The following is a 12,760-nucleotide window of genomic DNA, read 5'->3' on the forward strand; positions in this document are numbered from 1 at the left end:
CCGTCCGTCATGGGTTATTTTGCTGACTAGGTAGCAGAATTCCTCAACTTAATCTACTTCTGATGTTAAGTTCCTCGCTGTTCTCATTTCTGCTACTCCTCATTACTTTCGGCTTTATTCGATTTACTCTCAATCAGTACTCATTAGATTGTTCATTCTATTCAGCAGATCCTGTAATTCTCCTTCACTTTCACCGAGGATATCAATGCCATCGGCAAATCTTATCACTTATATCCTTCCACCTTGAATTTTAATTCCAGGCTTGAACCTTCCTTTTTCCGTCATGTATAGATGAACAGTATTGGTGAGTGACTACAACCCTGCACATATTTTACGTTTAAGCTCAGTGCAGTTTTTTTTTAAATGACCGAGTACGTTATAGATTGACTCCCAAGTATTTTGCGTTGGTGCAATGGTGTAGTCTAACTTCTCCCGATTCTGTTTCCAACTCCCTTGTGCCTTCTCCATTACGCAGGTGAAGTGCGTGTAGTTGAGTTTTTCCTGGCTAAGGTCGCCGATGATTTTCCCCATATTAGTTCCCCAAGGTTTGGAAAGCCCCTGTCAGTTTTCTTTCAACCCTTTCAAACGTTCGTCCTTCGAGCAGTGAAGACGATATATTACAAGTATATGCATCTTTCCACTTGACACGTCGTTCCTGTCGTACCCTGATATGCAAGTGTTTAAAGTACCAGAGCAGGACGGTGTCTGCGGGAAACCCGAAACACGTGCTTTCTTCAGAAGTCACACTCTTGTTGCGCTATGGTCTCATCGAGGTATAACAAGTGTAACTTACTTTCTGATGTCCCATCTTACCTATGAACAATCTAGTATCGCCCATCCTTCTCCATACTAGAAAAAACGATGGAAAATATTTTTTCGTGTTGTTACTTTTAATTACAACATTAACTAATATAGCAGTACATAAATGTCTTTCGTTCCGAACAAAATGGTACCGCAGTGATTAAAAATTATGTACTTATTCCTTGTTATAAACTTTATGTCATTGACTGTAACAGTGCCTGAAGCAGGTAATTATCAGACCAGCACAAGATTGAAATACCACATCAGAAGACGCCCAGGTAACCGTAACAGATTCTTTCTTCATCTACGCTATTTCTGACAGCTTTCTTGCTGCAAACGGTAACAGAAACTTCAGTGCTCGAGAAATATTTTGTACAAGTGTTGCTTTTACTGTGTTTATCCAACAGGAAATTTATAAAGACTGCAACATTATTTCGGAAATACGTTAAAAATTGACGTAAATATTCAGTTAGGTTTTACAACATAGTTACAGGCGTGGGTTCCAACTCGTTCTTATTAAATGGGAGGAAAGATTAACTGAAACAAACACTATAGTCCAAAATACAATGTCAAGTCATACATTTTTTTAGACAATTGCTTATTTTAAGTGTATGTTATTCAGTATATCAGATATTATGAAATGCGCCACCTTTTTTCTACATATGGTTATACAAAGATGCCAATATAATCCATCTGCAGCACAAACAATTTAGACGACCTGAAAAATAAAATCTACGCTGCCGTTTTCTAGTTACTACGGACTAGAATTACCCATTTGCGAGCTTCGCTGGGTCGAGAAAACTATTTGCGACGTGCTACGGTTTCTCTCTATGGGCGAGGACGGGAGAAACATACTGGTTGCACAGGGTGATCACAATAATTTTAGTTCAAAGTCAGTTATCTAGTAAAACTAGATGGCTCGAGCCCCCACGCGCTTCTGCACGAAAAAAACAAAAAAAAAAAAAGAAAACAATTATCGCCCAAGCACCTACATAGCACGCATGCCCTTGGGGTTTCGTAAAATGTGGTTGGACTTATTAACTAAATTGGCTACGTTAGGTCTGAGGGGTGCCAACCACATCTGCTGTACTATCCCCGGTATTTTAAATTAATGTCAAGTTTATAAAAACAAATGTTAGCAGGTAGCAATAATTTTTAGTGAACACAACACAGTTTTAAGAGTTTATTTTAACTTGTTCAGGACAGATGTGACTGAAATACTGGTAAGTATTCTTGATTTCACCTCAAATATTTACCGAGTTAGTTCAACAGCGCCACTCAAATATTAATCACAATCATTAATGTTTCTTTTAAAATAGCTGAAACCCCAAGATGAACAAATTTCCGAGCGGAGAATACTTCTCCAAAAATAATAATAGATCAAACACAGTCCGAAGTCCAACTGCAAGCTGAAATCACTATGCCCCACAGCGGTTGTTCAGAGTTAAAGCTCGACACGACTTCGCGGTACGAAAATATTCTAAATTCAACTCGTGCGCGAAATTTTCACAAGTCTCACAAACGCACCACAGAGAATTCTTCAAAGTCCCGCAGTGGTTAGACACTGGACTCGCATTCGGGAGGACGACGGTTCAATCCCGCGTCCGGCCATCCTGATTTAGGTTTTCCGTGATTTCCCTAAATCGCTCCAGGCAAATGCCGGGATGGTTCCTTTGAAAGGGCACGACCGACTTCCTTCCCTAATCCGATGGGACTGATGACCTCGCTGTCTGGTCTCCTTTCCCAAAACAACCCCAACTCTTCAAAGTCCAGCAGCACCCAACTGCTGAAAATCACAAATTCCACGCAGCTTCGCGGTCCGAAAATATTCTAAGTCCAATTCGTGCACGGACTTTTCGCCAGTCACTCGTGCTACCCCTTTCAGCTCAACTGAATGAGTGCCCTCTACCACAGAAAATGGCCGCCCTTAAAAGCTCTCGGTTTGAATACTCTGAAGTCAAATCAAGTTTTTGTGCACGTGAAATTTACTTTTACACTTAATATAGATACAATAAAATGCATGTAACACTTCTATTCATACGGAAATTTTCCGCTGAATTCAGATTCATCATCATAATTTCTGTACCGAATCTTATTCTCATATTATTAAAATGTATGTGTTCTTCATAGAGAACTTTTCATTATTTAAAATACTTTCAATGCATAAATAACTGATATTATTATTGTATTACCTATTTCCTTAAGTCTACTTTTCCGTGCTGCCGCTATCTTTATAGTTCCTGTTTTTTATTTATCAAAATTCTGCATTTTTAATCACGAAAACAGCATTCCGGCTCCTCATTTGAATTTTTAAAACATGTAAGAAAATTACATAGATATCTTAATACTACTCATTCAGACATTTCATTTGACACTTAGTTCGTAAAATTTTGTCAAAGCGTCTCCGAGATGTCCAATTTACAATCTTACTTAGTTATTAAAATATTCAATTTATTATAATTATAAAACTACCAGGGCGACTGGAGGCGCGTTTATAAGAGCACAACTGGCTAATTTTCTGCTTTAAAATGAGCCTACAAGCTTCTTTGTGCCACATTGGGACCAGCTTTTATGTATTTGTACATCATACATTCACTTTAGCTCTCTGCTACAAGCGACCCGGAGAAGCCCGCAATGAGCCAGCGTACCTGCCGTTGAGTTTCCCCGTCACGTTGCTGGACGCCAAACTGACCGTACTCATTTTAAAGTACCGCCATCTGTCGGTCAGTGCCGAAACTAGGACGATTCTGCTGCTGTCAAGACGGCTGACACTCACACACCTTAGATGTAAACACGCCAGATTCTCGACTGCCACTTTGCCGCGATTTTTACTACAGAAACTGCGGTCTTCACATCCGCCCCCTAAAGCCTGTCACCTCACACGTCGCACAAGTTACACCCGATTTTCTGCAACGAGTGTGGGAAGAAATCGATTACCGGTGGGATGTTTGCCGCATCACAAATGGCAGTCACACTTATGACGCTTGTAGCTGTGAATGGCATGTGTTCAGCACTCTAAGGGCGGCCACCTGGCGGCCATACAACCCGACGCCTCTTCTTGACCGTGGTTCGCCTCGGTGCAGCTTCTAGACATTATGTGAGTTATATCATTCTTGTGAGGCTACAACACGGGTGTTACCCCGCACACCCATATCTGTTGAAGATTATCAGTTCTGGACATTGCGATAAGGACTCAACATCAGTAGCGGATCTAAACCACGTCACATTGCAATGTTGCAAGTACACTGCTGCACAATCAGTTTTGAAATTGGTTGTGAGAGTTTATCCCCTCCTCACAAACGATCTGGTTTTACTCCACCGTTTTGAGATATATAAATTGTTCACAGACTATCTGAAAACCACCAGCATCCAAATTTAATTTATGAGTTGCTGAGGTCTTCATTTTCACAATGCATCATCCCGGTTCGTAATCGAGTGCGTAATTTTGTGTTTTAATTTGCGCGCAGATCTCGGTTCGTAAAGTAAATTTTCATTCTTGCTTTCTTGTGCATTTTAACTCACTGTTCTACTGGCACTATTGTACATACTGTTGGTTGTACTGTGTTCATGATTTTGAGTTTTTCTTTTACTTTTAAGTACGCCTGCCTGTATGCTACATTTCTCATGTTGTTGTATGATATTATTCATAATTTTAAACTTCAGCTATTGTTGTACTTTTTGTATGATGTACGGCGTCAGCTCTTTCATGTGTTGTATTTTATTTTAAGAGCATCTGAGTGTTTGTCTTAATGTTGTTGCGTAGTGCTGTTTGTAATCCTGCTCCAGTGTCACTGTTTGTTATCACTGCCGCCAGATGTCTAGTCTTTGTATGCTAACTTCGTAATTTTGTTCTGGCTCTGAGCACTACGGGACTTAACATCTGTGGCCATCAGTCCCCTAGATCTTAGAACTACTTAAACCTAACTAACCTAAGGACATCACACACATCCATGCCCGAGGCAGGATTCGAACCTGCGACCGTAGCAGTCGCGCGGTTCCCCACTGAGCGCCTAGAACCGTTAGACCACCGCGGCTGGCAATTTTGTTTTATTCTGCTTTTTGCAATGATGTTTCTTTGGCACTTTATAACCGTTGTTGGCTGTATGGTCCTTATAATCCAAAGCTAAAATAAAGAAATAAAAAATAAGTAAAAATGGCGGTCACATCAAACCAAAATGACACGACACGTTAGCGTATAACTTGAGGTTGTTCGCTACAAAATGACACATCTCACGATTCAATAAGTTATTCCAAAGTTGTAAAGTCCTTTTTGACTCACCCTGTATAATGCATTACAAAAAGTGTGTTATGTTATACCTTGGATATTTGATAATGAGCGATTGAAAATCACGTGTATTTCTTAAATTATAATATCTCGATGGGTACACTCTTTGCTGTGCAACATATGGTTACAATGGTTCTACAAGTACACGTTCCGCTCAATGGACATGGATGGATGCAGGTGATCAGATAGGATGCTTACGTACGTGTCACTTGTCAGAGTCGTATCTACAGGGTGTTACAAAAAGGTACGGCCAAACTTTCAGGAAGCATTCGTCACACACATTTAAAGAAAAGATGTTATGTGGACATGTGTCCGGAAACGCTTAATTTCCATGTTAGAGCTCATTTTAGTTTCGTCAGTTTGTACTGTACTTCCTCGATTCACCGCCAGTTGGCCCAATTGAAGGAAGGTAATGTTGACTTCGGTGCTTGTGTTGACATGCGACTCATTGCTCTACAGTGCTAGCATCAAGCACATCAGTACGTAGCATTAACAGGTTAGTGTTCATCACGAACGTGGTTTTGCAGTCAGTGCAACGTTTATAAATGCGGAGTTGGCAGATGCCCTTTTGATGTATGGATTAGCACGGGGCAATAGCCGTGGCGCGGTACGTTTGTATCGACACCGATTTCCAGAACGAAGGTGTCCCGACAGGAAGACGTTCGAAGCAATTGATCTGCGTCTTAGGGAGCACGGAACAGTCCAGCCTATGACTCGCGACTGGGGAAGACCTAGAACGATGAGGACACCCACAATGGACGAGGCAATTCTTCGTGCAGTTGACGATAACCCTAATGTCAGCGTCAGAGAAGTTGCTGCTGTACAAGGTAACGTTGACCACGTCACTGTATGAAGAGTGCTACAGGGGAACCAGTTGTTTCCGTACCATGTACAGCGTGTGCAGGCACTATCAGCAGCTGTTTGGCCTCCACGGGTACACTTCTGCGAATGGTTCATCCAACAGTGTGTCAATCCTCATTTCAGTGGAAATGTTCTCTTTATGGATGAGGCTTCATTCCAACGTGATCAGATTGTAAATTTTCACAATCAACATGTGTGGGCTGACGAGAATCCGCACGCAATTGTGCAATCACGTCATCAACACAGATTTTCTGTGAACGTTTGGGCAGGTATTGTTGGTGATGTCTTGATTGGGCCCCATGTTCTTCCACCTACGCTCAATGGAGCACGTTATCATGATTTCATACGGGATACTCTACCTGTGCTGCTAGAACATGTGCCTTTAAAAGTACGACACAACATGTGGATCATGCACGATGGAGCTCCTGCACATTTCAGTCGAAGTGTTCGTACGCTTCTCAACAACAGATTCGGTGACCGATGGATTGGTAGAGGCGGACCAATTCCATGGCCTCCACGCTCTCCTGACCTCAACCCACTTGACTTTCATTTATGGGGGCATTTGAAAGCTCTTGTCTACGCAACCCCGGTACCAAATGTAGAGACTCTTCGTGCTCGTATTGTGGACGGCTGTGATACAATACGCCATTCTCCAGGGCTGCATCAGCGCATCAGGGATTCCATGCGACGGAGGGTGGATGCATGTATCCTCGCTAACGGAGGACATTTTGAACATTTCCTGTAACAAAGTGTTTGAAGTCACGCTGGTACGTTCTGTTGCTGTGTGTTTCCATTCCATGATTAATGTGATTTGAAGAGAAGTAATAAAATGAGCTCTAACATGGAAAGTAAGCGTTTCCGGACACATGTCCACTTAACATATTTTCTTTCTTTGTGTGTGAGGAATGTTTCCTGAAAGTTTGGCCGTACCTTTTTGTAACACCGTGTATACGTACCAGGTGTCTCATATCACTCCAACTGCACACGCTCCACACCGTTACAGATACTCCACCAGCTCGAACAGTCCCCTGCTGGCATGCAGGATCCGTGGATGCATGAGGTTGTCTCCATACCCGTACACGTCCATCCGCTCGATACAATTTGAAACGAGACTCGTCCGACCAGGCAACATGCTTACATTCATCAACTGTCCAATGTCGGTGTTGAAGGGGCCCAGGCGAGGCGTGAAGCTTTGTGTCGTACAGTCATCAAGGGTACACCAGTGGGCCTTCGGCTTCGAAAGTCCATATCGATCATGTTTCGTTGAATGGTTCGCAGGCAGACACATGTTGATGGCCCAGCACTGAAATCTGCAGCAATTTGCGGAAGGGTTGCACTTCTGTCACGTTGAACGATTCTCTTGAGTCGTCTTTGGTCGCTATTCATTTTCCGGCCTCAGCGATTTCAGAGATTTTATGTTTTACCGCATTCCGGATATTCGCGGTACATTCATGAAATGGTCATAGGGGACAATCCTCACTTCATCGCTGCCTCGGAGATGCTGTGTCCCATCGCTCGTGCCCCGACCATAATACCAAGTTCAAACTCACTTAAATCTTGATAACCTGCCATTGTAGCATGAGTAACTGATCAAACAACTGCGCCAGACGCTTGTTGTGTCGACCGCAGCGCCATATTGTGCCTTTTTTTTTCTTCTTCTTTATTGAGTTTCGATTCCCCACGAAGGGGGCGGGCTGGCAGCAGCTTAGTATGCCGCTCTTCAGCCTACAGAATTTGTTTTAAAAAGAGGAAGATAATAAATAATAAAAACAGGCGATAAAATCGGAAACTGAAATGGCAACATGGCGGAAAAAAATTGTGGAACTTCAAACATAGAAACAAAGGGATGATGATGCTAATAAAATACATATGAAGCAGACAGGTAAAATAATAGACAGACAATTAAAAAACACGGCGACAGTCTGGTTTCTGTTCGCAACAGACATAAAATTCACACCCAGCGACAGCATGATTGCTCTTCGTAACACTTTGGAAACACGAACAACACTGAACATTCACTTGAACACTGCACTAAAAAGTTGGCAAATATGACATACTACAGCTGAGGGCAGGTGGGGGGGGGGGGGGAGACCTGGACAGATGATGGGAAAATAAAAGGGGGGGGGAGGGCGGAAGGATAGGGAAAACGTAAGGGGGGAGAGGGGGAAAGGAGCCGATGGAGGACGAGGACCCATAAGAGACGGGGGGGGGGGGTGCTGGGCAGACGCGGCAGGGAGTGGGAAAGGCAGTGGAGGGGAATACAAAAGGACTCGGGGGAGGGGGGGAAGGGAGGTAGGGAGAGGGTAGGCTGGGAGAAGAACAGGATGGAATGGGGGGGGGGGGAAGAGGGAGCCCAGAGAAAGGACGGCGGAAAGGAGGGATGGGTGAGGATCAGAGTTGATAGGAGGAATATATGGAGGGAGAGAGGGCATCATCGGGAGGGGTGTGCCTGTTTACGTATGTCTGTATTTGAGTATGCATGCCTATACCAGTTTCTTTGGCGCTTCGGTGTAGTTTAGAGTAAACCATGCTCGCTCCGTAGCCGTTGCTGCTGCCTGTGTCTCACGGCGGTCCTGCTCGTGTTGTTTGTGCGCAGAGGATCATGGACTCGGCGGAGCAGGCGGCGCTGTCACACCGGCCGGAGCGGTCGTCGGGTGCGCGCTACTACAACTCGCGCCGCCTCAACGAGTACGGGCCGGACGGCCGGCTGCGGCCCGGCTACCAGGAGATGGCGCTCACGCCCAACCGCCACTTCGACCAGCTCGCCGTCAACACCAGCCTCAGCGCCGTGCTCATGCCGCCCGACGTGCACGACTCAGGTGGGTCCCGCCCGCTGCCTTCTCCGACACAGCGGGTCATGATCGTGCACAGGCTGGGAGCTAACCTCCACCAGTGTCAGTTCGATGTTAAATCCGAACACAACTGCGCGATCATACACCGAGGTGACAGAAGTCGTGAGAGAGCGGTGTGTAAAAACAAGATTGCAGTAGTATCGCATACGCAAGGTACGGGGTGTTCAAAACGTCTCTCCGCAGTGTCGTATGATTGTTAGCCGCGCGTGCCATATGCCGCAGTGAATATACCGAAATGAAACTAGGTGAAATATAAGTTATTAATTTATTAAATATTCATTTTTACTTACAAATTTTCACATTAAATGTTGAAAGTGTCCCCCCTGTTGTTGACTACACAATTCAATTCGTCCAATCATGTTTCCAAAGACAAGGTGTGACATTTCTTCTGTAACAGAAGCAGTGGAAGTGGATATTGCAGTTTTCAATTCATCGATGGATTTTGGACGGTATTTATAGACAGTTGCTTCCGCTTCACCCCAGAAGAGAAAGTCAGGTGATGTTAGGTCAGGCGATCGTGGGGCCAAAGTCCCTGTGAAATTATGCGATCACCAAAAACATCAGCGAGCAGTAACATTGAAACGCGAGCTGTTGAAAATAACCGTTCAGTATTTCACTTAACATAAGTTCTCCTATGAATAGGTACAGAATATCACTGCAGTATCGTTGTGCGTTTATTGTTTCGTTGAAAAATATGGGACCCACAATCCGACGTCTAGAAGTTGCAATTCAAACTCTAAGTCCCATAGTGCTCCGAGCCACTTTTTTTTTTTTTCTTTTTTTTTTTTGCTAGTTCACGTACCCGGATTAAAGAAACCACGCCTCGTCAGTGAAAAACGTTTTATTAATAATATCCCTTCCATTTTGTTGAACGAAATTTTTCAACCATTGACAATAATGCAGTCTCTTGCCATGATCAGTATGTTTCAGTTCTTGCACGACTGTTACTTTGTATGGGAAAAGTTCTAATTTTTTACTTACAGCTGTATGGGTCGTTCCGACACTAACATCGATTTCTTGGGCGAGATTTGTTACTGACTTGTTCGGACTCATTGACATTTTATCGGAAATATCGAGTAGTTTATCCTCAGACAAAACGCTAGGACGACCACTTCTCGGTGCATCTGTCATTGAACCCATACTTCGATTTGTTAATCTAATCTCGCACAGTATCGCGATGTGGGAGTGTTGTCTCCGGGAAAACTGAATTAAATGTTTGACGAACTGAAACTGTGTATTTACCACCAGCTTTGAACACTTGTCGGACTAAACACACATGTCCTTCAATGGTTAGCATTTTAACAGTGCCATAACGAAACAAACGAAGGAAGGAACTAAACTTGAACGTTCACGTCAGCACGTAACGACACACACCAACGATACTACTGACGCTGACTAAGATAAACGAAACAGTGGAACGTTGGGAGAGTCCACGTGAAAGGAAGTAACCCGAACAATCATACGGCACGCGCGGCTAACAATCATACGGCACTGCGGAGAGACTTTTTCAACACCCCGTATAAAGGAGCATTGCATTGGCGGAGCTGTCACTTGTACTGCCGTGTTCCGCGTGAAAATGTATTCGACGTGATTATGGCCGCACCAAGGGAATTCAAAGACTCTGAACTCGTAATGGTAATTGGGGCTAGACACATGGGACATCTCATTTCGGAAATCATTATGAAATTCAATTTTCTGAGCTCCACAATATCAAGACAGTGCGGAGAATACCAAATTTCTGACATTACCTCTCACCAAGGACAACGCAGTTGACGACGACCTTCACTTAACGACCGAGAGCAGCGGCGTTTGAGTAAGGTTGTCAGTGCTAACGACAAGCACCAATTATTGAAATAACCACAGGAATCTATGTGGGTCGTACGACAAACGTATTCGTAGGACAACGCGGCACAATTTGGCGTAAATGGGCTATGGGAGAACACAACGAATGCGAATGCCTTTGCTAGCATCACCACATCGCCTGCAGCGCCTCTCCTGGACTCGTGAGCGCATCGGTTGGACCCTAGACGACTGGAAAGCCGCGTCTGGCCAGATGAGTCCCGATTTCAGCTGGTAAGAGCTGATGGTATGGTTCGAGTGTGGCCCAGGCCCCTCAAAGCCATGGACCCAGATTGTCAACAACGCATTGTGCAAGCTGGTGGTGGCTCCTTAGTCGTTTGGATGTTTTTATATACGAGGGTCACTCCAAAAGAAATACACATTATTTTTTTGAATCCATCTTTTATTCTACATCTTTGAAAGTTTTACAGTGTGTAGAGACATCCTTTAGGAACAATATTTTCATTTCTCCACGTAATTTCCATGCCTCTCAACTGCCTTACGCCATCTTGGACCCAGCGCCTGTATAACCGCACTGTAAAATTCCGCACCAACCTGTTGGAGCCACTGTTCGGCAGCGTGCACAAGGGAATCATCATCTTCAAACCTTGTTCCACGAAGAGAGTCTTTCAGTTTCCCAAAGAGATGATAGTCACACGGACTGTAAGGCGGGTGTTTCAGTTTTGTCCATCCGAGTTTTGTGATCGCTTCCATGATTTTTTGGCTGACATGTGGCCGTGCATTGTCGTGCAACAGCAAAACATCCTGCTTTTTCCGATGTGGTCGAACACGACTCAGTCGAGCTTGAAGTTTCTTGAGTGTCGTCACATATGCATCAGCATTTATGGTGGTTCCGCTTGGCATGATGTCCACAAGCAAGAGTCCTTCGGAATCGAAAAACACCGTAATCATAACTTTTCCAGCAGAAAGTGTAGTTTTGAATTTTTTTTCTTGGGTGAACTTACATTATGCCACCCCATTGATTGCCTTTTCGTCTCTGGTGAAAAATGATGGAGCCATGTTTCATCACCTGTCACAATTATTCCAAGAAATTCATCTCCACAATTCTCGTACTGTTGCAAAAGTTCGCTGCATACCGTTTTCCTTGTTTCTTTGTGAGCTACTGTCAACATCCTGGGAGCCCACCTGGCACAAACCTTTTTTTAACACCAACATTTTCAGTATTCTTCAAACACTTCCCCTATCCCAATGTAGCGTGGCAATTGGTTCACTGTGATGCGTGTGTCAGCAGTCACCAATTCGTTAACTCTCTGCACATTGTCTGGAGTGTGTGCAGTATGAGGCCTGCCACTCCGAGGACAATCCTCAATATTGCCGTGCCCGCTTTCATTACGTAACCTGCTTGCCCACCGACTAACTGTACTGCGATCGGCAGCAGCATCTCCATAAACCTTTTTCCACCTCTTGTGGATGTTTCCCACTGTCTCGTTTTCACAGCACAGGAATTCTATGACAGCACCTTGCTTTTCTGACGAACGTCAATTGTATCAGCCATCTTGAAGACATGCTGTGACGGCGCCACTTACGGGAACAGGTTGAACTAAGTGCGAAAACAAGCGGTAAGGACGTATCGACACACTGTAAGACTTTCACAAGTGCAGAATGAAAACTGTATTTTTACGAAAATACGAGGTGCATTCAAGTTCTAAGGCCTCCGATTTTTTTTCTAATTAACTACTCACCCGAAATCGATGAAACTGGCGTTACTTCTCGACGTAATCGCCCTGCAGACGTACACATTTTTCACAACGCTGACAAAATCGCTGAGGCAATAGCAGCACGGCTGGTGAATGTGCGCCCACGGAGAGTGTCTTTCATCGTTGGAAAAAGCCAAAAGTCACTAGGAGCCAGATCAGGTGAGTCGGGAGCATGAGGAATCACTTCAAACTTGTTATCACGAAGAAACTGTTGCGTAACGTTAGCTCGATGTGTGGGTGCGTTGTCTTGGTGAAACAGCACACGTGCAGCCCTTCCCGGACGTTTTTGTTGCAGTGCAGGAAGGAATTTGTTCTTCAAAACATTTTCGTAGGATGCACCTGTTACCGTAGTGCCCTTTGGAACGCAATGGGTAAGGATTACGCCATCGCTGTCCCAGAACATG

At 44.2% G+C, this 12,760-nt stretch overlaps 1 protein-coding gene across 1 annotated transcript in view; it reads left to right on the forward strand.

The window, feature by feature from the left end:
• The window catches only part of LOC126187970 (voltage-dependent calcium channel subunit alpha-2/delta-3), an 865,148-nt gene that overhangs the window by 446,202 nt on the left and 406,186 nt on the right, over positions 1-12,760 (forward strand). The window contains exon 4 of the mRNA XM_049929356.1: positions 8,544-8,766. Within this exon, the coding sequence (XP_049785313.1) occupies positions 8,544-8,766 (223 nt within the window). The remainder of the gene's footprint in view (positions 1-8,543; positions 8,767-12,760) is intronic.

This window comes from Schistocerca cancellata, chromosome 5 (genome assembly GCF_023864275.1).
Source record: "Schistocerca cancellata isolate TAMUIC-IGC-003103 chromosome 5, iqSchCanc2.1, whole genome shotgun sequence".
Classification (NCBI taxonomy): Eukaryota; Metazoa; Arthropoda; class Insecta; order Orthoptera; family Acrididae; genus Schistocerca; species Schistocerca cancellata.